The sequence below is a fragment of the Halichoeres trimaculatus genome, unplaced genomic scaffold, assembly GCF_033239565.1.
Source record: "Halichoeres trimaculatus isolate MK-OKI-2021-1 unplaced genomic scaffold, fHalTri1.1 fHalTri1_scaffold_19, whole genome shotgun sequence".
In the NCBI taxonomy this organism is placed as follows: domain Eukaryota; kingdom Metazoa; phylum Chordata; class Actinopteri; order Labriformes; family Labridae; genus Halichoeres; species Halichoeres trimaculatus.
In genome coordinates this window covers 14,972,478-15,000,214 of record NW_027437197.1, presented here as the reverse complement: position 1 = coordinate 15,000,214, position 27,737 = coordinate 14,972,478, and the positions used below count along the sequence as shown (strand labels likewise).

The 27,737-nt window shown below is 41.6% G+C and overlaps 3 protein-coding genes across 4 annotated transcripts; 2 read left to right on the top strand and 1 right to left on the bottom strand.

Moving 5' to 3' along the window:
- Window positions 1-82: 82 nt before the first annotated feature.
- Window positions 83-27,737, bottom strand: cmss1 (cms1 ribosomal small subunit homolog). Of its 2 annotated transcripts, none has more exons than XM_074694492.1 (10): window positions 27,573-27,737; window positions 2,403-2,533; window positions 2,220-2,291; window positions 1,992-2,124; window positions 1,843-1,902; window positions 1,656-1,758; window positions 920-980; window positions 753-840; window positions 585-673; window positions 83-343 (listed from the first exon to the last, which is right to left on the bottom strand). In XM_074694492.1, the coding sequence occupies exons 1-10, from the start codon at window positions 27,619-27,621 to the stop codon at window positions 260-262; spliced, it is 870 nt and encodes a 289-aa protein (XP_074550593.1). In that variant the 5' UTR covers window positions 27,622-27,737; the 3' UTR covers window positions 83-259. The 2 variants fall into 2 exon arrangements, with proteins under 2 accessions (XP_074550593.1, XP_074550594.1); XM_074694493.1 differs by having other exon boundaries at window positions 1,992-2,121.
- LOC141808590 (filamin A-interacting protein 1-like) lies at window positions 3,972-13,415 on the top strand. Its single transcript, XM_074695258.1, has 4 exons — window positions 3,972-4,066; window positions 12,267-12,504; window positions 12,603-12,773; window positions 13,224-13,415. Exons 2-4 carry the CDS (start codon window positions 12,403-12,405, stop codon window positions 13,413-13,415), a joined length of 465 nt encoding a protein of 154 aa, XP_074551359.1. The 5' UTR covers window positions 3,972-4,066; window positions 12,267-12,402.
- Window positions 20,490-24,604, top strand: LOC141807955 (filamin A-interacting protein 1-like). The gene is made up of 2 exons (XM_074694165.1): window positions 20,490-20,639; window positions 21,913-24,604. The coding sequence occupies exon 2, from the start codon at window positions 22,211-22,213 to the stop codon at window positions 24,401-24,403; it is 2,193 nt and encodes a 730-aa protein (XP_074550266.1). The 5' UTR covers window positions 20,490-20,639; window positions 21,913-22,210; the 3' UTR covers window positions 24,404-24,604.

The following is a 27,737-nucleotide window of genomic DNA, read 5'->3' as shown; positions in this document are numbered from 1 at the left end:
ACTCATGACCTCACATCTCTCAGAGGGAGGGACTTCCCATGATGGGATGACACAAACAGAGGGACGCTGGTTTCATTCTGAGGCTGTTTATTCAATCCATCACACTGGAGGCTACAAGAGAGGACAAACGACAGCACATATATCCCACAAACTGCAAATATTGGAGAGAGCAGGGTGCAGATTTTACTCAACTTTAAAGAAAACAAACAGAAAGAGGAGATGAACACCAGTTTGGAGCTCTAAACTGAGATCTGCTGAGCTAAAAGAGTCCGATTTTGATTTTTCCTTCTTTACATCCACTCAGGATCCCGCTCTCCAGCAGATTCATGAAGTCCAGTTTGATCTGAAAGGACAAGTATAGCAGAGCCGTGAAAAGGCAGGATTCAAAACTTTGAGCTAAAGGTTTAGATTTGTGTACAGGCTGCACATTTTACTTCATCTAAAAACAATGAAAGTAGAGGAAGAAAAAGTAGAAGAATATTTTTGAGGGAAAGAAACTGTATTATCTACAAATGATATGAAACAAGGTTTTAAATATCTGGTTCTCGGAGGCTACCTCTGGGCAGCAGGGGGCAGCATCTTACCTCAGGAATATCAACCATCCTCCGTAGCTTCTGATCCCTCCAGTTCCAGTCCAGAACCAAATATCTTAGCGCACACAGATTTAAACCCTCTGGAGGAAAAGGAAGAGTTTACACTGAGAAATAAGACCTCAAATCCTCCTCAGGCAAATATTAGGAGTCAATGTTTACCTTTCTCAATGAGCGCACATATCCTTCCAGGTGTCCCCACTCCGATGTGTGTGACTCCTTTCTGCAGCAGCTTCACCTGCTCTTCTACCTGTACACAGAAGGAAGAGGATGAGGAGGGGAGGAGGAAGAAGAGATGTGCTGCAATGATGCGCTGTCCTCTCACATACCTTAATGTGTTTTGCAAAAAGTTTTAGAGCTTTGGCTTCACCCTTGAAGGTTGTGAGCTGTCTGTGGAGAAGAGGAATAAAAATTTTGTCAACACCAACAATTAAAAATAGGCATGTCAGTCCATACATTAACACCTGAGTCCAAAAGAGGGCCATAAAGCCAGACATTGAGCCCATGAGACCGTAAACAAAAAAGGTTGGGGAGAGTCTAAGTATCAAAGTGTAATTGTTCAAAGCACCAGGTATAGAATATGATACAAGGGGGGACATTTCAGTGCAGTTAGTCCTGAGGTTGCCACCTGTCCTTTTGGATATATCAATAAAGGGGCCTCAAATGTCTAAAAACCTTTGGTGAGTGTCCGACAAAGTATACCGGATTTCCTCCAAGTATATACAGGAAACCATGACATTCAACCACATTTTGTAACATGGCGGAGAAACCGGTTTCCACTCTTTAAAATTACTCATTTTGTGACAACCATACCAAACACAAGGGCTTGTTGAACTGGTAAGGGAAAGGTAAGAGGAAAATTTGAGCATCTAAGTATTATAAGAAGACTGTCAGGAATCAGCTGCATTGCATTTTTTTCCTCTGTTAAGTTGCTTGTTTTTTTGTTTTTCATTTGAGTGTTGAATGTGTGTGATTATATTTGAAAAGCCAAAAATAAAGTGGTAAAAAAAATCATGTTAAAATATTCAAAAAGCTGTAACATAGGAAAACTTGTGGGTCACCTACTTAATGAGCTCGATGGTTCGGAGAGCAGAGCTGCAGATGATGAGCAGAACCACAGAGCTCTTTACTGTGTGCTGCTTCTGAACCTTCGCCCACTTTGGGCAAACTTGGAGTAAAAAGAAAAGAGAAGGAAGAATAAAAGTGCGTTCAGAAGTAAACTAAAGAAATGTGAAGTTCAAACGACCCTCACCTTGTTTCAGATACGAGGATAGACTGTGTGTGAGGTCATTGCTGGACAGGAAGGAGGAGTCTGTGGGAGGATGGAGGGCAGACGGTGACCTTCGTGAATCAACACATCAGCACATATTGACAGAGCTCAGGGAGGGGAAGACGACTCACCGGACAGTTTCAGCTCCTCCTGCTCGATCACAGACCGCTTGTCTGAGAAATACTTTGTGACTAGGGTCTGCAGGTCCTCGGGACAGCCTGGCTTCGGCTCTGAGGAGGACAAGACGTCTGTGATCGTCTTCTTCTGGAAACCAAAACCAAGTCATGAGGAGTGACATTCAGAAAAACAACAAAATAAATTCAGTTCTTCTTTGCACCAGCAGGTGTCAGCTCACTCACCTTTCTCTTTCTTTTGACTTTAGGTGACTTTCCATCTGCAGGGTCTTTCTTCTGAGGGACAACACTCTCTTTCTGTGAAAACAAGGTGTACAGGGAATACAATCAGGAAAACACTTATAAATTATGTTTTAATGATTTCAAAGCTGTGAGTGTTTACGATGAATAGATATAAAGCTAAAATACCTGTTGTTTCTTCTTCTTTGTCTTCACTGGTCCCTCTGTTTCTGTTTTCCTTTTCTGTGCTTTTGATTTTGTGTTTGTTTTCTGTGTCGGCTCCTTTTCTTGATGTTCCTCCTCCTCTGCTTCAGATGGGTCTGAAAAAAAGACAAATCAACCTTCATTATTTTGGATTTTTTGAAGAACTAAGAATAAGGTAACACAAAGAAGAAATTTAAATCAGAGATACCCCTGACCTCCATCGGAGAAACAAATACTCCCTCCATGGAAACAAGCTTACAAAGAGAGAGAATCTGTTTCCACAGTTTGGCTTCTGAACCAGAGATTTGGCATTTGCTCTGTGAAATATTTAGGGCAGACCAGAAAAAGCAGAAAAACACAAACCTTCCCTGAGATAACAACAATACAGCGAAGCTCAATCCAAGCATCTGGTTATATTTAGCCCCTCTGTTGCTACCACTTCTCCAAGCATACCTCTCATCTCATGCTATGAGGTCACGCTCAGACCCTCTGGCATATATGCATGCTTGTTCAAAATACTTCAAAACAGATGCCAGATAGAACGGGTAATAAATCTGTGGTTTTCACTGCAGTGTCCTTCCTGAATGTACTTTTTAATGCCAGTGCTTTGGTAATGCTCCCCGTGGACCTTCAGTAACAAAGAACAGACAGGCTGACATCATTTCCATCGCTCATTGAGTCGACATGGATTAGATATGTCACAAGGATCTGAAAGAGCCCTAGTTTGAGTTTGGAAATGTTCAAGGACAAAAATCTTCTTCAGGACCCCTCACCAAAACCCATTGACAAGCACCCAACAGGTCTATGAGAGCCCACAGTGGAAAAAAATGAATTCTTATCAAGTGTTTTTTGTCTTATTTTTAGCAGAACATGTCTTTTTAGACTTAAAATGAGCCACATTCACCTGACCAGTCCAGAAAATGTCTTATTTTAAGTAATTCAAAGACAAAAATGAGGTCGGAATTGCTTGTAATAACTAAAAAAAAATCTACCAATGGAACAAGAGAAAGGTTACTTGTATTAAGACATCATTCTAGTTTCAAGCAATTTCGAACCATTTTGTTTTTGTTCCATTGGCAGATTTTTTTACTTGTTACAAGCAATTCAGACCTCATAATTTGCCTTTAAATAACTTAAAACAAGATGTTTTTTTGAACTGATAAATTGAATGTGGCTCATATCAAGTAAAACAAGACAATTTTTACTCGAAACAAGATAAAAACACTTGAAAAGATTTCATTTTATGATTAACAACACCCGAATGCTGGACTTGTCACCTGATCTTCCATCACACAATCCTTTCACTCTCTCTTTGGACCAGAAATGAAAAAATGAACAAATGAAAGCCCTTACAGGTCTTTTTCTGCCCATCACTCCTCATCCACACCCCTGCCCTCCATCATCAATCAAACACCTCCATCCTGATTTGTTGCAGCCAAATGTCCAGACATACGATCTTTATGTGAAAGACCAACCCCATTATTGATCCACCTGAGCAAAAATATCTCTCCTTGTACTCATCCTTTCTCACTCGCCTGCTGGACCGTGAGAGGTGAGGACTTCCTAATGAGAAAAACGGATCATATCCAAGCAAATTTGAGCACTATGAACCGCCTGTGAGTGGTCCAGGTCCACCTATGCTCCTGCAGGTGAGTTATTTCACTTTCACTCCAAATGTTTTATTGCATATTGTTAGTTATTTGATTAATATAAAGGTAAAAAAAAGCCTTACAGAGAGTGACTGATGACTGGCTGTGCTGTCCATCCTTTATATGTGTCTAAACGCAACATTTATTGGAGGAGCTCTGAAGTTACAGCAGCCCGCGGGCCCAATTTATGTAAAGTCACCCAATCTGCAGCTGCAATCTGTCTCTAATTAGCATCTGACGTGATAAAAAAGGTTTAAAAATTCATATCAGGAGGCATATTTCTATGATTTATTATTCACAGAATACACATCTAATGGTGATCACACTGAGCGGAGGATGATGAGTCAACCTGAACTGTTATGAGGGATTGAAGTGAGACATAAAGCTTAGTAAATGTGGATTTAATGCCAACAACTCTGACAACCTGTGTAATCATTCCAGTCAAATGTTTTTTAATGGCAAGCCACAGACGCAGCTTTATATCTTTAGAGATGGGACACTTTAGGAAAAAGCTGAGATCTGGTCAAGAAATACCAGATCAGATTAAAGAAAAACATTTTAGTGCTTGTGATTAAATTGTTTAACAGCAAGATGTTGAAGTCAGCAGAAAGTTTCTCTTCAGATGGGCTCACGTAACCACAGATCAATGAATGTGGACCTCTATGAGAGGCATCAGATGTCAGGAAATGGTCATCTTCAACAGCCGATCAATAGAGGTGACTGGTTTTAATGGACGGACCATGACTCTGACTGGATGTGATAAGAATCAATCGACTGGTTTCAGGAAACGATTGATTGTTTCAGTTCCAGACGAGTAGTGTTAAGATTTGGTTATTCACTTTAAGGGTGGGAGTGCTTCCCGTCTACACGACTCATAGAGGCATAATACTCTTTGTGCTCCTTTCAATAAAATCAACACTAAATGAAATCATGTCAGCGTTTTTTTGCAGAATCAATACCTCATCTAAAGACATATCAGGGCCTGTTCCTGGGAGCGGTCTGGGGGGATAGTGTATGTGGCAGTCCTAAACAAAGCCACAGCTTGAGCATGTATTTTGTTAAATCAATAAGGACTTTAGGGTGCAGGCACAGGCTGTAAAAGGATCTCTGAGGCCTGCAGAGAGAAACACTGATGTGGTTTGAAATTATTAAGAAATGGACAACACAAGTGTTATGAACATGTTGTTCCTTAGAAACTTTCACGCAGATCGGGGTAGAGTGGGGTATAAGTGATTTCTGCCCAATAACTTGTTGAAGTGTAATGTAGAGTGTTGCCAGCAGGAGGGGTACTGTGTGCAGAGTTAGCCCTTCAAGGATTACCTATTTCAGATTCTTGCAACTTCATTATTATTTTAATGAAATGGATATGGTGTACGACAAAAAATCTCTAGTTCTCATGTACATCATCCAACTCAAAAGTTTTAATTCTCCCAATATATGCACCATTCAACCTCCTGATGTTGCAGCAAATTTACTGGAATAAGGAACAGCTGCATATAACCAGAGGTTCAAGCATTAACTGTTTGGATTTTATGCAGGTAGTTTGAGTTGACCTGAAGTTCAGCTTGATAAAACCACATTTAATGCTCTCACTTGGGTCCTTCTGTGCTTTTTTTTTTTTTTTTACAACACAATAAAGTCTAAAGCACTGAAGAGTTTCACTTTTTGCTCTTTTCTGTTACTCCTTCAGATAAGAGTCTTCAGATTATCTGATCTTTAGAGTCTGATTTGTAAAAGATATTGAGTGGTGACCTGGTGGCAGTTCTATTGTAGGAAATCAAAGTGTGGTTACCATTTTTGGTCGGCAAAGTTTTTGAATGGTTTTGAAACACAGATATAATGGAAAGGTGTTAAAATAAAAGAAGTTTGAACAAATCTATACCAGTACAAGAAACAGTCTTGGTCATTTGAGAACTTTTTCTAATGCTTTACTCATTTTTAAACTTACATGTAATTGTTATTCACTGTCTTGTTTTTCCACCAACCCTTATTTAATCACATTCACAGCTCTTCATTTCACTGATGTAATATCTAAAACATGTTTCTTGTGCCGTATCTTCTTTAATCCTTTTTAAAGAGGTCGGGACCTTGAGGGAAAATGGGGCCCTAATTTCTGAACATGGTTCCTAATGGAAACCTGGAAACTCTCCCTGTCACAGGCTGGTGTGGTTAGATCCCTAAAATTAGACGCTGACTTTCAGGTGAATGACTCCTGGCCGGAGGACTCTGATTGAAGCTGCAGGCGATGTTAATCACAGACATGCTGAGGTAAGAAGACAAAGCTTTTAAGCCTTCAAAGGAACCAAAGGAGGAGACTCTTGTTCAACCTTGCCCTGACAGCATATTGAACTTACATAATGTGGATCCTTGTACTGTTGGATGGTTACCATTCAGGCTTACTGCTGTTAGCCTTGCAGCTCTGCTCTGCTCCTTACAGATTAATCCTTGTCTCCTCATCCACTCCCCCCCGCTGCGCTTTGCTAAATCCCCACACAGAAGATATCTGGATGATATTTGTAATACAGCTCTCTATCAATCACCATGATCCAATATAACACACGTGAAAGCTAGCATCTGATATCCGTGCGCTCGGGGGTTAAATGTGAGAGTGAAGCAGAGGCACCAGTGGACACAAAATCAACATCCAACAGTAGAATTTCACATCTTCATCCTTCTTTTCTGTCAAAGAAGCCCTGCTCAACAAAACAACCCCGAGTGGACGAAGCTTACATCATCTCAAAACAATGCAGACCATATTTCATTACATCACTGACCACCAAATGGGCTTGTTTGGCTTTGCACAACTATGGTTACAGTGTGATTTATAGACCGTTGTTACTAGAATGTAGGACAGACCACCTACAACAAGAAGAGAGCCAAGTAAAAAAAACACAAAAGCACATTGTTTTGGAGAGAAAGCAAAACTCATTAAGACGTGAGTGTAATGTCAACTGTCAAAACTTTATGGACGAAACAGAAATGGTTTAATCCAACGCCAGTAATATAAAAATCCCAGCACAGCATTACCTCATGCTGTTTAAACCGTTTGGCGCAGCTGGACCGTTTCTTTTGAGTTCAACAACCAACACCAAAAGAAAAACATGGCTTCTAAAGTAATTCGAAGATTGTTCGCCAGAAAGGGTCAAACAACTTCTACTGACTAAAAGGTTATCACTCTTTTGACAAAAACTTTTCAGGAGTCTTAACACCCTTGAGCACATATCACATTAAACATTTTCAAAGCCAGTTAAAGTTAAAAAAGGCAACGCTCAAACATTGTTTTTTGGTTAAATTCAACACAAAAAGAATCTGCCAGGTGTGATGAATGACTGTGTTTCAGTCGAAAGAATTAATAACATGCATGCCAAAAGTTAACTTTGGGAGCATAGCTCTGTTATGGGATGTCCCTGCCCTTGCACATGTTTACAAGGAATGGATAAGCCTGATGCAGGGAGAGCACACCGCTCTTCTCTTTCGTGTGCAAAAATAGAAATCCAAGGCAGGGAGAGCAGCAGCAAAGACCAAGCTTGACTTAGTACCTTAGTGCTAGGGCTGCACGATACTGGAAAAAACTGACATTGCGATTTTTGGGGGGTTTGCGATATATATTGCATTATTAAAGATAGAAGAATTTTCACTAGATGACTAGAATAGCTGTTTGGGAGGAATTTGGTTGACCCACAATGACACCATTGTATTCCTATAATACAGTTTAATCCAGGCTAAGGGGGTTTATCTGTGAACAATGAAGATTGCTGTATATGAAAGGGATTTAGGAGGCCATGTCTCTGTACAAAATAGAATAGGTTTCAATTTCAGTTGCATTTTTTCCACTTTTCCAATAAATGGGGGAAATGCGGTTGTCACATCACACGCGATGTGACTATTGTGCATATGCATATTGTGATGGCGATGTACAAACAAAATATTGTGCAGGCCTACTTAGTGCTATGCTAAACCTTTAAATCATCCAAAGATGTACACAATTTTCTTTACCACTATATTTTATTTACTTTATATTTACATTATAAATATTATAAATGAATGTGTAAGAACAGGACACCAAAAGCATTATTTTACCCCATCTACAACAAGAAAGGACACATAATGTATTTATTTTTTCCACCAAATTCTAACAAAATGCTGCAGTAGCACTGAGCTGTGATGACAGTCAACTCTAAACTCTCTTTAAGTGCCCGGCCATGAAAACGCAACAGTCTAACACTTTAAACAGAGCCCAGAGTCATTAGAGAGAATCATTTCACCAGTTGCAGTGAAGGGGGTTTATGCTGAAGTCATTAGTATGAAGCATTTAGCAGTGCGTTTGGCCTAACCACACTCATAATCATAAAGAGCAACAAGCGAAGCACCAAAGCATTTTTAATGACAAAATACATTTATAGGCTGTTCAACATCTCCTCCTCTCTCGCTGCTGGCATCACAGCTATATCATTTTTCAGTTAAGAACACTCTGACCAGACATGCCTGCAGTCCTGTGCTGGAGCCATAACATACATCAGCCAAACTGGAGGCCAGGGAAGACTGCAGGGGACAGACAAAGCCAGCCGCCCATGACAGGTGGATATAAAGTGGATATGAGGGGCTCATAGGGGACGGGTGCAGGGGTTTCAAAATCACCTGGGGGCCACAGACAAGGTTATTTGGTCTTCAGGGAGATGAAAAAAAAAGCTCTACATCTCCTCATACATAAATGAATTTATGAGATGGCAAAATTGGTTCAGTTAACCCTGGATTCTTTCTTTGTTAAGTGAATTAGCGAACCCTTCCTATCATGCTGTATCACAACTTCTCCTCACAGATTTACCTGTAAACACTTTGACTTTTCTTATTTATTTAACACATTTATTCATCACTTAAAGCATTTCAAACTCTCCAGGGCGGTGACACTTCAGCTATGTTCTCCCAGCAGCCCTGTGTCACCTTCCTTTCCCATTTGGCTGATCCTATTGTACCTATGGGATTGAATCTAAATCCTTTTTGTGGCTGAATTATGCAGATTACAGAAGACAAAGACACTTTCACCTCCACGGCCACAATAAAATAGACTTGTGAAAACAACTTAGATAGAAACTTATCACGTTTCTCTCTTTTGAAACTGTCTCTTTATGTTTTTTTGAGTCACACTTTAGTGCAAGTCAGGAGACAGTGGTAGCTGTGAAACAAAAAGTTAAAGAAGAAGACATATGAAAAGAAACTTTTAATCAAACTTTTTAAACCAGCCAGTGCCTGTACTTTACCTCCATCTAACTGCTGTTTCAGAAGCCACCTGTGTGTATTTGTAGAGCAGGTTTGCAGTGAGTGAGAGTAAGTGTTATTGGTTTATTCTGAGGGCAGCCCGTGGCCTTTAGGCAGGAGTGATGCAGGAACGCTGGCTGCCCTGGGTGGTGTTCAGATAAATAAACAGAGGCGGCCAGCCACATGTGCGGCTGCCAGCTGGCCTGCCAGAGGAGGGTCCCCACGGGGGCAACCCTGGCAACTATTATTGAGGCTGACTGTGGATCTGAGCCAGGACTCATGTTTGGAGGCATTTTCACATGCTAGCATCGTGTGGGAGTGTGCTGAGGCACCAGGATTCATGTGCTTGTCTAGACACTATGACCACACTAAAAATCTAATATCATGACTCATGTTATCATGAGTGTGAGTGTGTGTGTGTGTGTGTATGTGTGCTAGGTGTTCAGACCTCATCAGTATTAGTCAATTAAAGGCCAATGACACAGGCACACGTCTTGGCTCGACTGCTCTTATTAACGGCTCCACTAGATAATAAATTTGTGTTGGCTCCAAACTCGCATCCAAAGACAGCCTCCAGGCTACTGCAGAAAATACGATTAACAACTCACATCAGCCTGCATGTCGTCATTCAATTAACCTAAGACTTAACAAATACGAGCTTAAAGAGGAGTGCTGTTCTTTTTAGGTTTTATTCTGTCCCTCTGGTGCCCCCATAGTAGCTCATTATGGTTCAAATTTTAAAGCCCATAAAAATCTTTATTTTTCTTCTGGTGTTTTAGATTACACTTATTTCGGCCTCTGTCTAAAACTCTTCAGTTTAGCTGCTGTCTCCACAAACCCTCTTTCCTCTGGTTGGCTGGCCTTCTCGAGCCAGTCAGGGGCAGACCTTAGTATTTTAAACCTGTCATGATCTAGTAAGGAGATCCTTCTCTGTGATTACTTCATAAATTCAGCAAGATCTTGTGGAAATCTTGAGCTGTTTAAAATATGGGAAAGCAGAATAACAGCAGGGTGGGAGAAAAAAAAAAGAATTCCCATAAGTATCAGTTTTTTTGTTTCATAATTTTCATATCAGGATTTTTGATACATTTTTTCAAAAAATTTAAATCCTCAATTTTAGTATTTGTTATAAGCTAGGCTGGAAAAAGTTCCTGCTTTTTTCCAACAGAGGGTAAAATATTTCTCTCTGACTCACATGATGTGCATTTTTTGGGGAAAATATGGCTCCTGATATAGTCTGTTGACATTATCATCATTATCTAACTTTTTCACATGGTCAGGTGTTAAAAAAGCAAACTAAAAATTGCACAAATAGGAAATATCAAAGAATCGAATCGTCACCCCAAAATTGTAAAAGAATCAAATCAGGAGAAAAGCATATTGACCCATCCCTAAAAACCAGGTACCCCTAAATACAAAGGGAAAAAAAACAAAAAACAAGAAAAAAAAAAAAAGAAGGTTTAAGATTATTTTCTCTCAAAGAAACAGGAACAGCGGGGCACCAGCATCGAGTGTTGAGTTTGCAAAAAGTCAGAAATCATCGACCAGGCTTGAAGTCTTTAGTAAAAATAGTCTCTCTGGGTATTTCTGAAGAAGTGAGTAGGCCACCACAGAAAACATGAGTGCTGAATAACATCAACTCTATTGCATGCTGTCATCTTGACTAACCCCAGGCTAAACCAATCAAAGCTTAAAAAGGTTTGTTTGATCCAAAGCCACAACCATTTTCTGCCTCTGAATCTGGACTCCTCCAGGCAGAGAACACCAAATGAAGAGATCATTATGAGTTTCCGTACTTTTACTGGGAAGTGGAGCGTGGTGTTTTGGTAAGTCTTCAAGGTGACCCGACGAAAAAGATGACTTGTGTCGGTGAATAAAGGCAGGAGTAGAAACACAGGGACAGCTGAGACAGCCTCATCTGTTCTCCTGATTGATACTGAGAGCAGTTCAAGAGGAAGGGATGGAGGTCTACATCATCAGTCTCTTTCTTCACAGAGACGAAGAGAAAATGTTTTTCTCAATGAAGACACAATCTATTATGAAAGCTTACAAACATTCTTAAAGCTACAGTTCTGTTTGTCTTGCACAATGTGTGATCTGTATGAACCAGTGTTGTTTAGAGGCACTCAAGGTTGATCTGAGGCCTTGATGACAACAAGCAGATGCTGCGGAAGAGGAGGGAGGGAGAGGGGAAAGTATTGCTGCTTTCCTGTTTGGTAACGGTATTTCTAACAACAGCAGTAAAAGCTCTGAGGAGGTCTTAATCACCATCTTACAACAACCTCAGTAAAATAAGACCTCTAGACATAACAGTTGATAGTTTCCCTGATTGCTTTTTGCAATTTCCACCAAATGAGAAACACAAGTGCCCACAGTTACTTATCTAATGAAACTTGACCAACGACGAGGGAATAAAAGGCGTTCCCGGCCACTGTGAGAGTTTGAAGCAGAGCAGCAGAGAGGTTACCTCATCCTTCACTAATAGGAACCTGCTTGCTTTCTGTCTCTGGGAGGAGAGATCTTCAGACACTGTTTAGTCGATGTGATTTGCTTCAGCAGCACTCACACATGCTCTTGCGACACACACATCTTGCTCTCATGTGGTCAGTAATCAACGGCCGACTCTTTAGATGCCAGGACGACACTGATTGCTGTAAATGTGCTAAGAGTAAGAATGTGAGATGACATAAGCCTCACACAAAGTGGTGCCAGCTGCAGGCCGATCCGTTTTGCTAATGCTAACTGTTATGACAAGAGGCCTCTGACTCTGGATTAGCCAATACTGGCTTATATAATCTGCATCAGCATCTCTGATTTTAGCCAAACAATAGCCACTTGTGCTGAAGAGATAAATTGCCTGACCCTGTTTGGCCTCTTCGGTTGAAAGAAACATCTTTATTACTTGTCCACCACCAATCATTTGTCATTGTCCTGTTTCTTGTAGGTGGACTCAGAACCACTTGAGAAAGGGCAAAACAGTTTCTAAGAATCATAAGGGGAAGTGAAGAAACACAATTCAGAGTCTTCTTTTATCCCAATTCAGCCATCAAAACCAAAAAGTGGATGACCCAAGCACCAAAATGCGAGACAAGCGTGCAAGGTGGGACAGCAGACGCAGAAGAGATGAGTTGTCCCGGGATGACTTGCTGTTTCTGCTCAGTATTCTGGAAGGGGAGCTACAGGTACATGTATTTTTTTATTCAAAAGACAGAAGACAGCATCTCTACCTGTAGCGTCCATGAAACACTGACTATAAATGTGCGACTGTTCGTCTCTCCAGGCCAGAGATGAGGTAATCGCTGTCCTGAAATCAGAGAAGACGGATCTAGCTCTTCTGAGGGCGCAGTATGGTTTCTGTGGACCAGAAAAGGTGCTCCGTGCCCTGAAGAGAGACTCCCTCCGAGCTGAGCGGGACCCCCTGCACGATGTGTACAAAAATCCAATTGCTGAGGTACCAACAGTAGATGGAGAGAAAATAGACACCATATGGGGTAGATGATCTAACTTAATGAGGAGAATACATTAGTGTCTTACAACAGAGCATGTATTACTGCTGCTTCGTTGCACACGTTTGTTATTTGCACTACAGGTGTTATTATGCTTCAGCTGGGATTTAAAATTTGTAAACTCAAGGAAAGTTAAGTCATTTTTTCTCTATTACTCCAGACGTCTTCATATGCCTATCTGGAAGACATCGCCAACATGACTACTTCCAATTATTGTCCTCATTAGACCAATCAGAGCAAAAGCAGTAGCTTATTTCCTAATCATAATGAGTGTTGTTGTTTGGGACTAGATTTCAGGAGCAAACAAGGGGGAATTGAAGACTACTGCGAACTGAGTTTACAAACTATTTTGCCATCCCTCCGTGTCTCCATGCCTTTTTCTCTTTCACCCTCAGTTCAACCACTTTGTAAAAGTCCAGAAGCGTTCATCCGACCAGATGCTGGAGCACTTCCTGGAGGTATCTCGATCTCACAGCAGCGCTCTATGCAAGCTAGAGGAGCAAGAGAAGAGCCACAGGGCTTCAATCCAGAAGAGCAGCTTCCTGACCGCTCTACTGGAGCAGGACAGAGAGAGGTTGGTGCACTAAACCCTTGAGTTTCAGATAAATGCCCATGTAAAGATTTATTTTCTACAGCTCTCACCAAATTGGTAGTCTGGGCTGAGGCTACCCTGCAGAAATATCTGTGCCTCCAAGAATCCCTCTAATGTAAAAGTGATGAGGATTTACAGCTAGTGCAGAAGAGGCTGAGAGATTAAAGTCTTTCAGCACACTGGAACAAGCCAGATCAGAGCTCTGTGATGTTCACTTGTGCAGGCTTAGATTCTTTAGTAATGCTCTCCATGGCTGAGGGCAAAGGCGCTGCTGGCTTCTTTGTTTTCCTACCAACCCAGTGACCTCAAGAGTTCCTCCTCGTAGACAAAGTCCGTTACATCCTTAACTTGGTTGGACCTTGTGGCCAGCTTGGCTCTGTTCACTCTCTCATGTAAACACATAAAGATGCACTCATATGCAATTACATGTACGGTCTAAATTGGCACCCTTCTGCCTGATTTAACAGAACCGCACGGCAAAGAATGAAGCTCTTTTCTAAATGGGTTGAGGCTTTTCTGCTGGGTTTAAAGATTCTCAGGGTACTTAGATGTGGCCTTTGGGTTTTGTTAGGTCTGACATGAAGCTTGTTCAATTTGAAACTGTTGCGTTGAAGCTCCGGTCGTCTCGGCTCATGTACTGTCAGCGTCCACTCTGTAATCTTGCTGTGTAGACTCTGGACCCGCACTGGGCTTGCAGCCTTGGGAGGAGACTAGTTGTCTGCATCTGTGTGCCAAAGTGAAAAACACTTTACTGATCCACAACAGGCACAAAGATGCAATTAAAGGCCAAAAATAGTCATGCCAGTAGTGATCAAGTTTACGAGAATCCAGTCTGTCCATATACAGAGTGGAAAGCCAAAACATGCACACACAAAGGTTTGGAGGTTCATCTTGGTCTAATGATGATTAATACATGAGTAGACAGCATGTCTGTGGTGCAGGGTGAACCCAGTGTGGATCATGCATTCCTGACTGCATGAACAGAGGATTTTCATCTCCCTGCCTGCCCTCCTTCATTAATCCTTCTCAGGAGCACGTGTTCAAGACACAGCACTCCAACTTATCAGATAAACAGAGGTGCGGACAGGGTAATGAAATTCTGACAGGCTGACATGTCAACAAGTCTAATTTCTAATCCTTTCTTTGTTTCCTGATCAATCCAGAAGTGGATTATCAGAATGATGACCTGCAAGTAAGTTGTTTCACTCGTCTTTCCAAAGGGTCAGACTTGGATCTTTTTTTGTTGTCACACTGAATAATCAGAGGACTTTACTCCTTTTCAAGACTCATCTAGAATTTGTCACACCTCTACTTTGGCTCTTTAATGCAAATTCACAGTCAATCTCTACAGAAATGCTCATTTGCCTATATTTATTTAAATCTTTTCTGAGGCACACTTGAAAATACTTTTTACTCCCCATATTTGTGTTCCCAACTGTGCTTCATTTTTTGGCACAAACAGGTTTAAACTGAGTGATTGCTTGCGTTTATCCACAGGGTAAACACCACGCTGCACATGGCATGGATACGCCTGTCCCTTTCATCTTCCTCTTCATCCAGTTCCTCTTCCATCCCGCTCTGCAGTAGCCTAAATATTTAACCGAAAGAATTCCCACTCCTACTCCTATTCAACTATCTTTCAATCTCCCTCCTGTTTCTTTTCAAAGTGTGTGCTCTGAGCCAAGAGAGCCACTCAGCCTGGTTTTAAATCTGCACCCCTCTCTGTCTTTTTCAACCTCCTGAAAAATCATCTCCACGAGGTGCCATGTGCGGAGCAGATGACCTGTTTTAGCTGCAAAGTATACGCTAAATTCCAGTCACGGCATATAATCACTTTATGCCACAGAATGATCCCTTTTGCGTGTCAGAGGATGATTACATCTGCACATCACAATGCAGAAATCTGGATGTTCCAACCTCAGCTATCGGGACACGCTCAGAGTTCCTGTGAGTGTTTCCTTTAGTGTGTCACCAAGCTGACAGCATCACAGGATTTACCGCACACATGTTAAACACACAAGAGACATCCGTGCTCTCATCTGTTCACTGAAGTTCTGAATCATAAAGCCTCCACAGGCGCTGTCCTCCCCCTTTAAACCACTTTTAAGCTCTATCATGTTCTCACTCTGCACTGATGTGGCCTCCTCATTGATACATCACCAATAAGAGCTCTGAAACCGCCGACGATGTTGAAAACAGTCAAAAGGAATAACAGTTCAGCAAGCTCCTGTGTCTGTATTCATACAGTGCTTTAAGACCACAGCTTGACAACAACTTAACCATTTCAACACAAACTGAGTATAACATTACGCTGCCAATGGAAATGTAAAATCAAGACAAGTAACAAATTTCAACTATTTTTAGGTCCATTGAAGATTTTTAGGATTTTACACCTTTTAATACGAGTATAGCTGTCCATTCATCTCAATCTAGATTAATCTATTCATTGGTTGAAATCCATCTCGTTGCAAACTTTTAAACAGTACCAAACTACAAAAACTAGAATTTAAGAAATTGTGATGTCTTAATTTTAGTCACAATGCATATTTAGCAATATAAGTTGTTAGAAGGCAAAAATGGCGCTTGATTAGTTTGTAGAGAGCAAGAAAGAGTTTCTTTTAAAAAGAATGTGTTAATACAAGAAACTAAAAGGTACACTTATCTTACCTCTTTGGTAGATTTCTTTTTACTCTTTTAAGCAATTTAGGCATCATTTTTGTCCCTCAATATTTAGAAATACCATATTTTTCTGGACTCAGCAGTTTTTAACAACAAATAAGGCAAAAAGTTGCGTGGAGTAGGATGAAGATAAGAGGAAATGAGTAAAAAGTATCTAATAATCATTCAAAGGCCGATATGAACGCATCAGATACTTGGCATTTAAACCATGTGGACAAACCAACAAATGGTTGATAAACTGAAACTGTCGCCCCCACAGCGTAGCCAACAGACAAAAGCTCTGGTTTGGTCGAAAACAGAGGATGAAACATTTTGAGGATCCTGCTCTCAAGAAAAGGACAAAAGTAAACTTGGCTTTCCTGTAGCGGAAACCCACAGCTGTTCTGTCCATCCCTCACACTCAAATCCACCATCTGCCGGCTCGGCCAATAATGTGTCAGGAGAAGATGTGCATAAATTACCAAAGAAGTCTGGCAGTGCACCACTTCAGAGCAGAACCGCTGTTATGATCGCAAGCTGCTGGGCTCATTTATTAGCTGTACCAGGCATACGAGGTCAGCTGAGTCATTCCTTCAGTTTTATTAAACTTGTTGATAAATGAAGAGAAGAAAGCCTGGAGCAGCTGCTTTTCTTTTTACATCTCCAGCATGGCTTCTCTTTGACCCTTCACAGCAGTTCCCCGTACAACTGGAGGAGGATTTGTCAAAGGCATAGGCTAAAAAAACTCAATATCTCCAAATTACACCCCTGGATGAAAATAGGAGGTCTGACAACAGCAGAGTGCTCCTCTCATATTAAGGACCATATTACATATTGGCTATGTTTGCGGGTTTTCTTGGAAAAGAAAAGCCTTTGAGGGATCGGTTCATTCTTGTAATTGAGGACAAGCGCTTCGGATGCCAACCCCTCCTCGAAGAGAAACTGGACCTCATGAACTCTGGTTTGGGAGTTGGCCTGCAGAAAGGAATCTGAGGGGAAGAGGAAGATTTCTCTTTCAGATTCCAAAACAAAAGGCTGCCTCATTTTATCGAGCCTTTTCCTTCTTTGTGCATGGAGGTAAAAGAAAAAAGCTGTTTGTTTTAGACTGAAGAACTAATATGCATTTCTCTGTATCAATCCTAAATTAGCCAAGATAAATGTGAAATTACAAATGCCCCTTAGTGTAGCACCATTTCTGTTATCAAAAAGCATGTTTGGCAAAAGCTGAATCAACACCTTATGTAAGACTTAAACAAGACTGTAAATAGACGCTGAGTGGATTCCACGCCAGGTGAGAGTCACTGGAAAACAAAATGAGTCAGGAGGAAATGCAATCAAGTAAAGTGAACTCTGACTTTTAGAGACAGCCAGCAGTGTTATTGATCAATTAAAGGATTAAAGAGGATGCGATCCAGGTGCAGAAAAAAGCCTTACCTCATTAAACAAGGTGAACCAGAGTCAGTCACCTTAAATATCGAAGCTGCAGAGCGTCTGATTAAGTGAGAGCGTCTGAGGACAACCAGCCAATAACTACTGAATCGGACACTTCTACCAGATCTCTTTTCTCTTTGAAACAGAAACAAGAATAAAAAATGTCTAAACTTTTTCAATCATTCATATTTTGATTGTTGGAAATCAGCAGTTTTTTTCTTAAGGCAAAATAGGAGAAGTCAGTGCAGGTCAATTATCACGACAGAAGCATCAAAGAACGAAGCTCTCAGACAGAATGGGAAGTTTCCAATGACTCATTACTGAGTCATTAAAATGGATTTGACTGATTTGATCTCAGACTAACCTGCTGGTTTAAAGTAAGGTTTAGTCTAGAATTTTAAGATTTGATTTCTTTTTTTTTTAAGTCACATAGTTCATATTACCATTACCTCACCTTTAAAAGCTTAGCTCCTTATTTAAATTTCTTGAGTCTGTTTGCCAAAAAAAACTTAATTTCATTACATTAGAAAACAATCTGTGATTTAAAACTAGAATTTCTGCAGCATCAAAGAGTTTTGAGAGGAAGTTGTACAAAAAAATAAGCAAAACAATGACATCAATTGCAAACTTTAGTCATTACAACTAGAATATATTGCATAATATCTATTTGTGTATCATTGCCTACAACAACTCTGCACAGCCGTTAAATGGATTGATTCACTTGAAATTGAGGACAGCTTTTAGATTTGGGGTCAGAGTCTGCAGGTAAACAACACTGAATAAGTTTGCCAGAGTGGCTAACATTAGCAGAGCTAGCAACCACAGCTTTCAGTCCTCTTTGCAGATCTACATTTACATACCTGTGCTGGTTACTATACAACTATTTCTTCATTTACTAGTTGAAAAAACTGTCATAACATGTTACAGTATGAGATGTAGGGATGGGTACCTTTCACATTTGAAACGATACGGTACCGATGCTCGGTACTTGGCAATCGGTACTCAACGGTACCAATTTTCTGTACTTTTTTGTGTTTATGTGGTAAAAAATATCACTTTGTTCAATAATAAAGTATAGGTTTTTTTTTCAATTCAACAAATTTATTCTTCAATATATAAACCTGCAATGCTGTGTTCATGTCCAGCATGGAAAATCGCCTACTCTTCTACTCACTCATAGTCACAAGGATGCATTTAGGTACCTAAACATGGCACTTTTTGATTTTACATGAATCGATACCCGGTACTTTTGACAGAATTCGGTTGGTACCTGTAAAAGTACCTAATTTGGTACCCATGCCTAATGAGATGCCATATTCCATACTTTTGTTTAACCCCAGAGTAACAAAGTATCATAGCTTTACAGCCTACAAAAGTAAAAGTTAATGTAACAGTTTCATAAAAAATGTGCTGTTTTTTTAACCTTCCGCTTTCGGACTCTGCTGTGTTTTGAGCTGCTGAATCTGGAGCTGAAAGAAACTCTCATTTACCTCTAAGACACTGTTTGCACGTTTCAAAACCGACGTGAGTGCTTTGACAACGTGATCCCACCTTTCAGCGGAGAGACACAGGCATTAATGAGGTCTGCCTTCCACTGTGGTAAAAAACTGTTGGCGCTGTAGTCTGAGCTTTCACTGCTCTGTTTAAAGACACAAACGATCAGCGCTGAGGTTCAAGCCTGGTGTAAAAATCCCTGAGAACATAAATGTCAAAAAAGTGAAGTTTAAGTGGGTCTTTTTGGCTGTTTTGTAAATTCTTGAGTGATGACATCATGACACTGGGGAAACAGCTCTCATTTAATTGGAGACTAGATGGGCTGCCTGACAGAAAGACATACCACCAGAGGTATTTTTCCCAGTGAAAGAGAGAACTTGGAGCTGGAGTGCTAGTAAACGTTCCCAGAGGGGAGCATTCATCACACACAGACATACAAGTCATTCTTGCTCGTGTTGCACTGGAAGTACTATCATCCAGTCAGCTAAAACACATCCTTTTCTTCTTCCCATTACGATTGTTGTCACTGTTGTTGTGACTGATGAGACGAGCAGAGGGAATATGCAGAGTATAATCTGTCATCCCTCCCTGCTCCAAAGATGTGATCTGAGTAATCCTCGAGGACGGTGAAAAATCAGGGCAATGAAAACAAACAGTCTTTTGTGTAAAAAAAACTATTTAGGAAAGAAGGGAAAGATAGAAAGATAGAGAAAAGGAGGAGGAGGGAGGAGATAGAGAGAAAGAGGGACATATGGATGTAATTGAGGGCCGATGAACTGATGATGTCATCTTACAGTCAGGTTATCAAGCCCCCGGCAAGACGGCTACAACTCACGAAACATGTCTCCTCTTAAATATGGGATCACCGTCTACACACACACACACACACACACACACACACACACACACACACACACACACACACACACACACACACACACACACACACACACACACACACACACACACACACAACATAATAACACAGTATCCATGCTTTTGGAAGAGCTTAAGCTCACAAAGTTGGGCCCAGAACTTCTGCAGCATAGTTAACATGTTTGCTCAGGCTAATCCTTCGAACTGGGAGAGTAAACCTTTCCAGTTTAAGTTGTGATTGAAGCTTTTCTTTGCTCGCGCACACACACACACACACACACACACACACACACATACACAAACACACACAAACACACACACACACACACACACACACACACACACACACACACACACACACACACACACACACACACACACACACACACACACACACACACACACACACACACACTCTGTCCTTCCCATTAGCCTCTTTGGCATGGCTGCACAATGACCTCATCTGGAATGGGCTGAACTCCAGTAAAAACACACACACTCACACAAGCAAGCACACACATGCACACGCGCACACAGCAGCAGCAGAGCCTGTACAGTCCCATATAAGGACTTGCTGATGATGTAATGGGCGCCACTGACTGCGAGGGAGACTCGGTGTGCAGAGCACTTCTCATAATGTTTGGTTTTCCGGATGGAATGTCCACATCACTGGGATCTCCGGGAAAGGGAGAGGTGAAAGAGTAGAGACTTTTGATTCTCTGAGGATTTTTAAAGGACAGAGGCCAGCAGCACGGCGCAGGTAGGATGACTGAAAGACTTGTAGAAAGAAATAATGTCCATTTCCAAGAGTGTGATGCTGTAAAAGTAACTGAGGAAGGGCTTCGGAAAAGAAAGTTTTGGCCAGTTCTGCTTTGAATTGAAAAACTGAATGAGCTGCAATTGCTAATTTAAAAAGATCCTAAGATAACTTTGTTGTAAATGCAAAGATGAATTTTAGATTTCAGTTCAAAACTTTTTGCATCTCAGACCCATCAAAACAAGGGTTTTAGGTTTGTGAAGATCACAGATGGAAAGACACAAAAAGGCGAGAAGAGCAAGAAAAAAAACACGACCGGATTCTTTCAATTTGCAGATCGCTCATAGTTTCATTCAAAAGCTTTCCTCTGTGAGCTTCACTAAGTCGTTCAAATATATCTTATTTTTCTTTAAACGCATTTAAAGAGTGTTTAAATATTTTACTTAAGTAATCTTAGCCTAAATGAGTCTTTACACAGCTTTCATTCAACATAAGCAGCTGTTACAGCCTTTTTTTTCAAAAGTTGATAAAAACTCTTGAAGTTTCACTTTTTTGAAGGCTAAAGGGAAGATTTTTTAACATGTTGATACAGTTTCACAACGACAGCGATACAGTTGCAAACTTCTTTGAGGAGCTCAAATCTCAAAGCAACAATCAGCTGCTGGTGGATCCCTTTAAACTGCAATGACACTAAATGTACGGTGTACGATAACTTGATTGGTTCATTGTTACTTGCATCTGGGGAAATGTGAAGAGTGACAGCACTTATGCAGCCGGTCTGTAATTACATGAAGAACGGAGGGGGGATTCCTGCCTCTCTTGGTTGGAAACGGGGTAGAGATGTTGTGCACAGGAGGGGGGCTGCAGGGTACAGCGCTGAGGGTACTCAAGGGTAGAGGAACATCTTAATCAACAGCAACTCCCCGCCAAGGGACCATCTGCTGCGATTGTCTAGAGCACTGCGAGAAGAGTGCACAACAACAGGGATAATGTGCTAACATATCTACATGTTTATGTTGGTAGAAACAGAAATAAGAGATGCACAAAAACAGAAAGTACTCCAACAGATTTGAGGAGGGAGTCAAATTCTTCTGAAATGAAAGTAAATGTTTATGCTGGGAATACACAACCTGAGAAATTATTGGTGTTTGAAAAGTGGGGCCAGGAGGTTAAGTGTAAACAAGAAAAAGTTCCTGGATCCTAAAAGAGTCAATTACATAATGAGAAGCCCAAGAATCCTGTTTAACATCACTGCCATTTGTTTTTCTTTCTGCAGACTTCAGCTCCTGATTGCAAAGGAAAGAGAATACCAGGAGATAAAGCACCAGAAGAGTGAAAGGGAAGTCTCAGCTCTGAAAGACGAGCTGAACAAGCTAAAGGCTTTTGCACAGCTGGTGGTTTGGGAGCAGCAGAGTCTGAGCGAGCAGCTGGAGGAACAGCAGCATCGTGTCAAAGAGCTAACTGCGATCACTGGCCACATTAAGCAGGAGGTTGAAGCTGCTGAACCCGGTGCGAGAAAGCCAGGGCTAAGGTCTCTGCACACTGAAGAGCTAAATAACCGAGGCCAGAACACCATGACAGCTCCAAGTCTGCTGTCAGAGGTGGAGGTGCTGAGGAGGAGGGTGGTCGAGATGGAAGGAAAGGACGAGGAGCTCATACGCATGTGGGACCAGTGTCGGGAACTGGACCGCAGACTGGCGAGAGAGACCAGCTACTGCCGTAGCTTGAAAGTGGACGTGGACAAACTCACTGGCAGAATCAGTGAGTTGGACAGGATAGAGGAAGCTTTGGGCAAGAGCAAACAGGACTGTAATCTCCTCATGGGCAGCTTGGAGCAAGAGAGAGAAGTTAGCAAGAGGCTGTCAGCAGAGCTCAATGCGCTGAAAGCTCGGGTGAAAGAGCTCGAGGCTGCTGAAAGCAAACAGGAAAAGAGTGAAGCGGTGATTCGACAGGACCTGACCAAACTCAGATCACTCACTGTCGCTTTGATGGAGGACAGAAAGACGATGGCAGAGAAGCTCAAACAGGCAGAGGAAAAGCTCAACAGAAAAGAGGGCAAGAGGAACGAGCAGAGCAATCTGGCGACAATGACAGAAAGACTGAAAGATGAGATGCAACAGGCTCTGAGGTGTAAGGCAGATCTGGAGGAAAGGATTAAAAGCATAGGAAAAGAAAAAGAGGAGCTCCAGGGAAGACTTATTGAAGAGGAGGAAAGGAGCAGAGAGCTGCAGAGTAAGATGGCGATAATGAGAAGTCGGTTACAGGTGCTGGAGAACAGGAAAGAAAAAGAGGAGAAGTATGCACACAGTTCAATCACAAACAACTCAAACCATCGCCGCTGCCAAACAGAAGACAATAAAGTCAAAGAACTGACTCAGGAGCTCGACAGGCTGCGAAAGAGACTTCAAGACAAGGCGGTGCTGGAGGGGGAACTCATGCAAGTGGAGGGAGACTTTGAGACGATGCAAAGGAGGTTCAGGGATGAGCAGAAAAGATCTCAGGCTCTAACAGAGGAGCTGGAGGTGTCAAAGAGGGAGCTCTCAAAGTACAAGCAGGGGGAGAAGCAGGACGTCAACCAGGAACACCTTCTCCTCTGTCGTCTTCAGAAGGAGCAGGTGAAATCCAGACTGCTGGGCAGAGAGGTGGACACTCTGAAGGAGAAGCTGCAGAAGTTGATGGGAACTGAGGAGTCCATCTGCAGGGTCCAGACAGATCACTCCATGCTGCAGAGGAAGCTGACGCTGCAGGAAGGCAGGAACAGGGAGCTGGCCAAAGAGATGAAGGGGCTGAGCAGTGAGCTTGAAAAATACAGACAAACGAGAATCCCTTCACCTGCTGCAAACGGGCAACGCTTCCCAGACCTTCATCAGACCACCAAAGAGGTTCAAACAGATCCAGATGATACCCTGCCTTCTTACAGTAAGGGGGTAGAAGAAGAAAACGAAGAGGACCAGGAAGTCTCAAACAGGAGAGGCTCTCTTGTCAACAATCTCAACAGCCTCAACTCTGCAAATAACAATCAATCAAGCAATGGTATCGATGTGCACCAAACAAATGGCGAGGTTATGATGTTAACACACACACCAGGCCAGCCTCTGCACATTAAAGTAACGCCTCATCACATACTAAACACAGCCACACTTGAGATTAGCAGCCCGACCGGGGATGCAGCGACGTCCTACACAAGCACTGCAGTGATTCCAACAACTGGAGCTTCACCCAAACAGAGAATCACCATCATCCAGAACCCCCCAGTGTCTGCAAACACCAAAACACCACCTTCAAGCCCCGACCGCACTGTCTCCCCAACGATCTCCCGTGTGCTGACTCCAAATACCCCACGCTCCACCACACCAGAGCACAACACTTCCCCGATTCAGATCGTCACAGTCCGCACGTGTTCCCCAGAGCCGGCAGACGTCACCAATCAGACGTCGGTTTTCTGCAAGACGCCAGAGCGACAGAACAGCTGGCAGCAACAGAGGTCCAACAGCGTTGACACAAGCCCAAGTATCATCACAACAGAAGACAACAAGATCCACATCCACGTGGGGAGCCCGTACATCCAGTCTCTGAATGGTATGACCCACAGCATGCCGCAGCCTGTCGGGCCGTACTATCTCCGGCACGAACAGCGGACACAAGTGCTCACCAATGGCTGTCACGTCACGGGTGTGGGGAAGATAACAAGTAGCATCACTATATCTCCTGCTGCCTCCCCGGCCTCGCATTCCTCTAACATTACAGTAAGTGGCCTTTGTGATTAGGGAGGTTTATTTCTGGAGGTGCAGAACTGGACTTAACAGCGCAGTTTCAGATATTCAATACTTTTTGTAGAAGTTTTCCTACTTGTACAGTCAACTTGGTTTAGTTAACATGTCCTCTGACAATCTTTAACTGTCTGTATGTCTTTCTAACGCCTGTAATGGAGGGAAGTAATACATCACTGCGACCAAACATGTTTAATATCTGTACCCTGTTCCATTTACAATTTCTTGCTCATTAAAAGTGTTTGTGTCGATACCGTTTGTTGACCTTGAGTATTTTTCTGAAGAGGTCTGACAAATCAAATGCAGAAGAGTCGGAATCAGAAAAAAAACAAAGTTAAAAAAATGTATTTGATGTCTTTTTCCTCTCAGGAAGTCGCTTTTCTCTTCATTAGACTTGTTCTGATAAGTCAAGCTACATTTTCTGTGATGAGAAATGTTTGTATGTTTGCTTAGTTTGAAGGTTAACTCACCCACACAGCTGAATTCTTCTCCAATCTGTCTCAGTGTGTGTGTGTGTGTGTGTGTGTGTGTGTGTGTGTGTGTGTGTGTGTGTGTGTGTGTGTGTGTGTGTGTGTGTGTGTGTGTATTATTGTGAAACCACCTTCAAATATGCGCTGGAAAACTCAGCTCATTTCTTCTGACACAATAAAACTTGGAACACCTTAAGGTGGCAGGTTTTATGACTGTTGGATTACGAAGGGCTTTAGCTATTTTGAGTGCCAACTTTAAACCTCTAATGGAATAATCAGACTCCTAAATATTTGATATGAATGCCTGATAAATGAAGTAACTTTGCATGCACTACGGGTCATTTTTGTCTCTAAATGCATGCTTGTGAGCCGATGAAAGGTACATTTTGCCACAGCAACATTTTACAGCAGATTGAGTCATAAATAGCTCTGCTGATTTGATTACTCTAAGGATATTTTCTGCTTTATTTAAGCCCAGTAAAAGGTTTTATAGCTCTGAGTAAATGAAGCTTTGAGGGATGTTAAAAACTACACAAAATCCTCACAGAATATTACACGTCAGGAAGAAAGCAGGAGCCAGCTGACATGGAAAGAATGAGCCAAATCTCTAAAGGTGAGTACTCTGATGAGGAGCAGTGATTGTGTTTTGGAGAAATGAACTTTTCTTGAGTCCAACTTTTAAAATAACTCAAACGTGAGGCCCCAAAGAGGGATTACTTTAGCAGCACATGCATGGTGAAATAAATTCAAAATGACAACTGACTGAGTCATAATTAGCTATAAACATATTTTTCCAAGGGTTTAATATCACCCCCTAAACTACAAGGCCTTCATATGTTCAAGTAATCCCAACAGGGTCAAAAACATCCAACTGGTTTGAAAGTTGTCCAGAAAGGCAGCTCATGAATCAACTTAACACAGATGCAACAAAGTGAGAAAGTACCCGACAGCTCTGGAGGACATCAGTAATGCTTCCTGTGGTAGGAGAGGCAGGCACAGCTGACATTACAGGTACATGATGACAAACACAGACATGCATTAACCAAGCTGACATCATCAGTTGGCACAGCAGAAACCAGATGTGATATCTGATGACTGACGTCTGTGACAGAGTCCTCACGAGCCAAAAGACACATCAGCTCATCGAGCGTCAGAACTGTTTCTCACGAATCTCCTCTTTATTCATACGAATGACTTCAGGTTGAGCGCCATACTCCACAAACAGACTTCAACTCCTGTTCTCATCTTGTCATTTCATTTTCAGCCTCGGAGCATTTTCTGTCAAGCACATCTGATGTAAATGAGAGAAAGGTTCGATATCTGTCAACACTGGGATGACCCTAAAAAAACTAATACACAAATTTTCCTTTACTTTTTTTCTGCATGGATAAAAAAAGCAAACCAGAGGCCTAAACTAAAATGTTAAGTCAACACATCCAAGACATATTTCCTGATCCATCTTCATTTAAACTGTACACACACATCACAACCTATGACCAATCACTAGTCGGCCAAAAGAAGTAAAATATGAAGGCAGAAAACATATTTCAAACAGCACAAATAAAAGCAGAATGGCAAACAAAACCAAAAAACCTGAGCAACAATGAGCAAATGATTTCTTATCACTTTCACATAATTAGTGTACACAAGATTGGTCTTTATATTACATTATGCAGTGATATACATTTTCTTGATGTTTTGATAAATGTAGCTCATAATAAGTGTTATGAAACAGTACTTCTTTGTAGTAGCAAACTCTACAACAGAAATATTAAAATAGTTTAGCATTTTCTTTTCTACTATTAACTACTCAAATTGAAATATCATTTAAAGGCGCATTAGATCGTTCATGTTTGGATAATTTTGACAAGGTACCCCAGTTTCTTTAATAAAAAGTATTGTACAGTTTGTTTCCTACGCTTTTTTATAGTGTGTGTCTCTGCAGGTGATGTAAATTAACTAACTAGTGGCACCTGGGCTTGGTGCTTTAAAATCCAGTCACAAGAATTACATGACGAGCTGGTTAATGCCTTGCCTTCTAAATCACGGGACTTTTAAACTCATTTTTGTCATCTCGTTTTTGTGGAAACTGCAGTTACTCCTCTGAATACAACCCGGTAGCTTTTGAAGTGCATTACCACCCTCTATCGGGAAACAGGGAGCATAAACTGGAAGCGTCACCACAAGTAAGGTTAGAGGAGAGAAGCGGCGTATCTGGACGGACACTAGTTAAATGTCGCAGAAAAGGCTAACTGTGAGCTTCAGGTAAAGATAAAAAGTATGAAAAAGCAACATGAATCAACATAAATGTTACAAACGTGCTTTGTTGTACATGTCTGTGTGGCCCACATGTAAACTCACCCACACCCAGACACACGTGTTAGCACAGCCTGCTAATAACAAGCAGAGCTGCTAACGCAAACACCCTCTCTTCCGAGAAAAGAAAAGCAAGATATCACAGAAACAGGTACTGTGTGCTAGTCCTTACTTCTTATGAGAACTGTCACTGAAGGTAAAATATGTTTAAGAGAACAAATAACAAGATCCTGCTGTAAACGTAACATCAGCATACAGCTAGCTAGCTGCCAGCCGGGTTGTCTCCTGGTGTCCAACAAACTAACCCAAGCACAGTTCGCTTCTCATGATAAAATAATAAAAAACTCTCAAAATCAAAACAAAAAAAGTTGGCAGAATACCTGAATTTCCCTCATGTTTCCACCACTCTTCGCCCAAGTCGTCTCCCATTCTCTTCCTACAGTTAGCCGGTCCAATCCAAAACTACCGCTGAGGAAATGAGCTGGGGGTGTGTTCAAGAGCAGCACATTGGAAACTGACTGCTGAGGGATACCGTGTAATGTGAC

What these genes read in the sequence shown, in the direction of transcription:
- LOC141807955 (XM_074694165.1), top strand. Translation starts at nt 22,211, where the DNA reads ATGACAGCTCCAAGTCTGCTGTCAGAGGTGGAGGTGCTGAGGAGGAGG.
- LOC141808590 (XM_074695258.1), top strand. Translation starts at nt 12,403, where the DNA reads ATGCGAGACAAGCGTGCAAGGTGGGACAGCAGACGCAGAAGAGATGAG. An exon ending in TTCTGGAAGGGGAGCTACAG is followed by an intron (nt 12,505 to 12,602) that starts GTACATGTATTT and finishes TCGTCTCTCCAG; the next exon opens with GCCAGAGATGAGGTAATCGC. An exon ending in ACAAAAATCCAATTGCTGAG is followed by an intron (nt 12,774 to 13,223) that starts GTACCAACAGTA and finishes TTTCACCCTCAG; the next exon opens with TTCAACCACTTTGTAAAAGT.
- cmss1 (XM_074694492.1), bottom strand. Translation starts at nt 27,621, where the DNA reads ATGGGAGACGACTTGGGCGAAGAGTGGTGGAAACATGAGGGAAATTCA. An exon ending in CAAAGAAGAAGAAACAACAG is followed by an intron (nt 2,292 to 2,402) that starts GTATTTTAGCTT and finishes TTGTTTTCACAG; the next exon opens with AAAGAGAGTGTTGTCCCTCA. An exon ending in ATGTGCGCTCATTGAGAAAG is followed by an intron (nt 674 to 752) that starts GTAAACATTGAC and finishes CTTTTCCTCCAG; the next exon opens with AGGGTTTAAATCTGTGTGCG.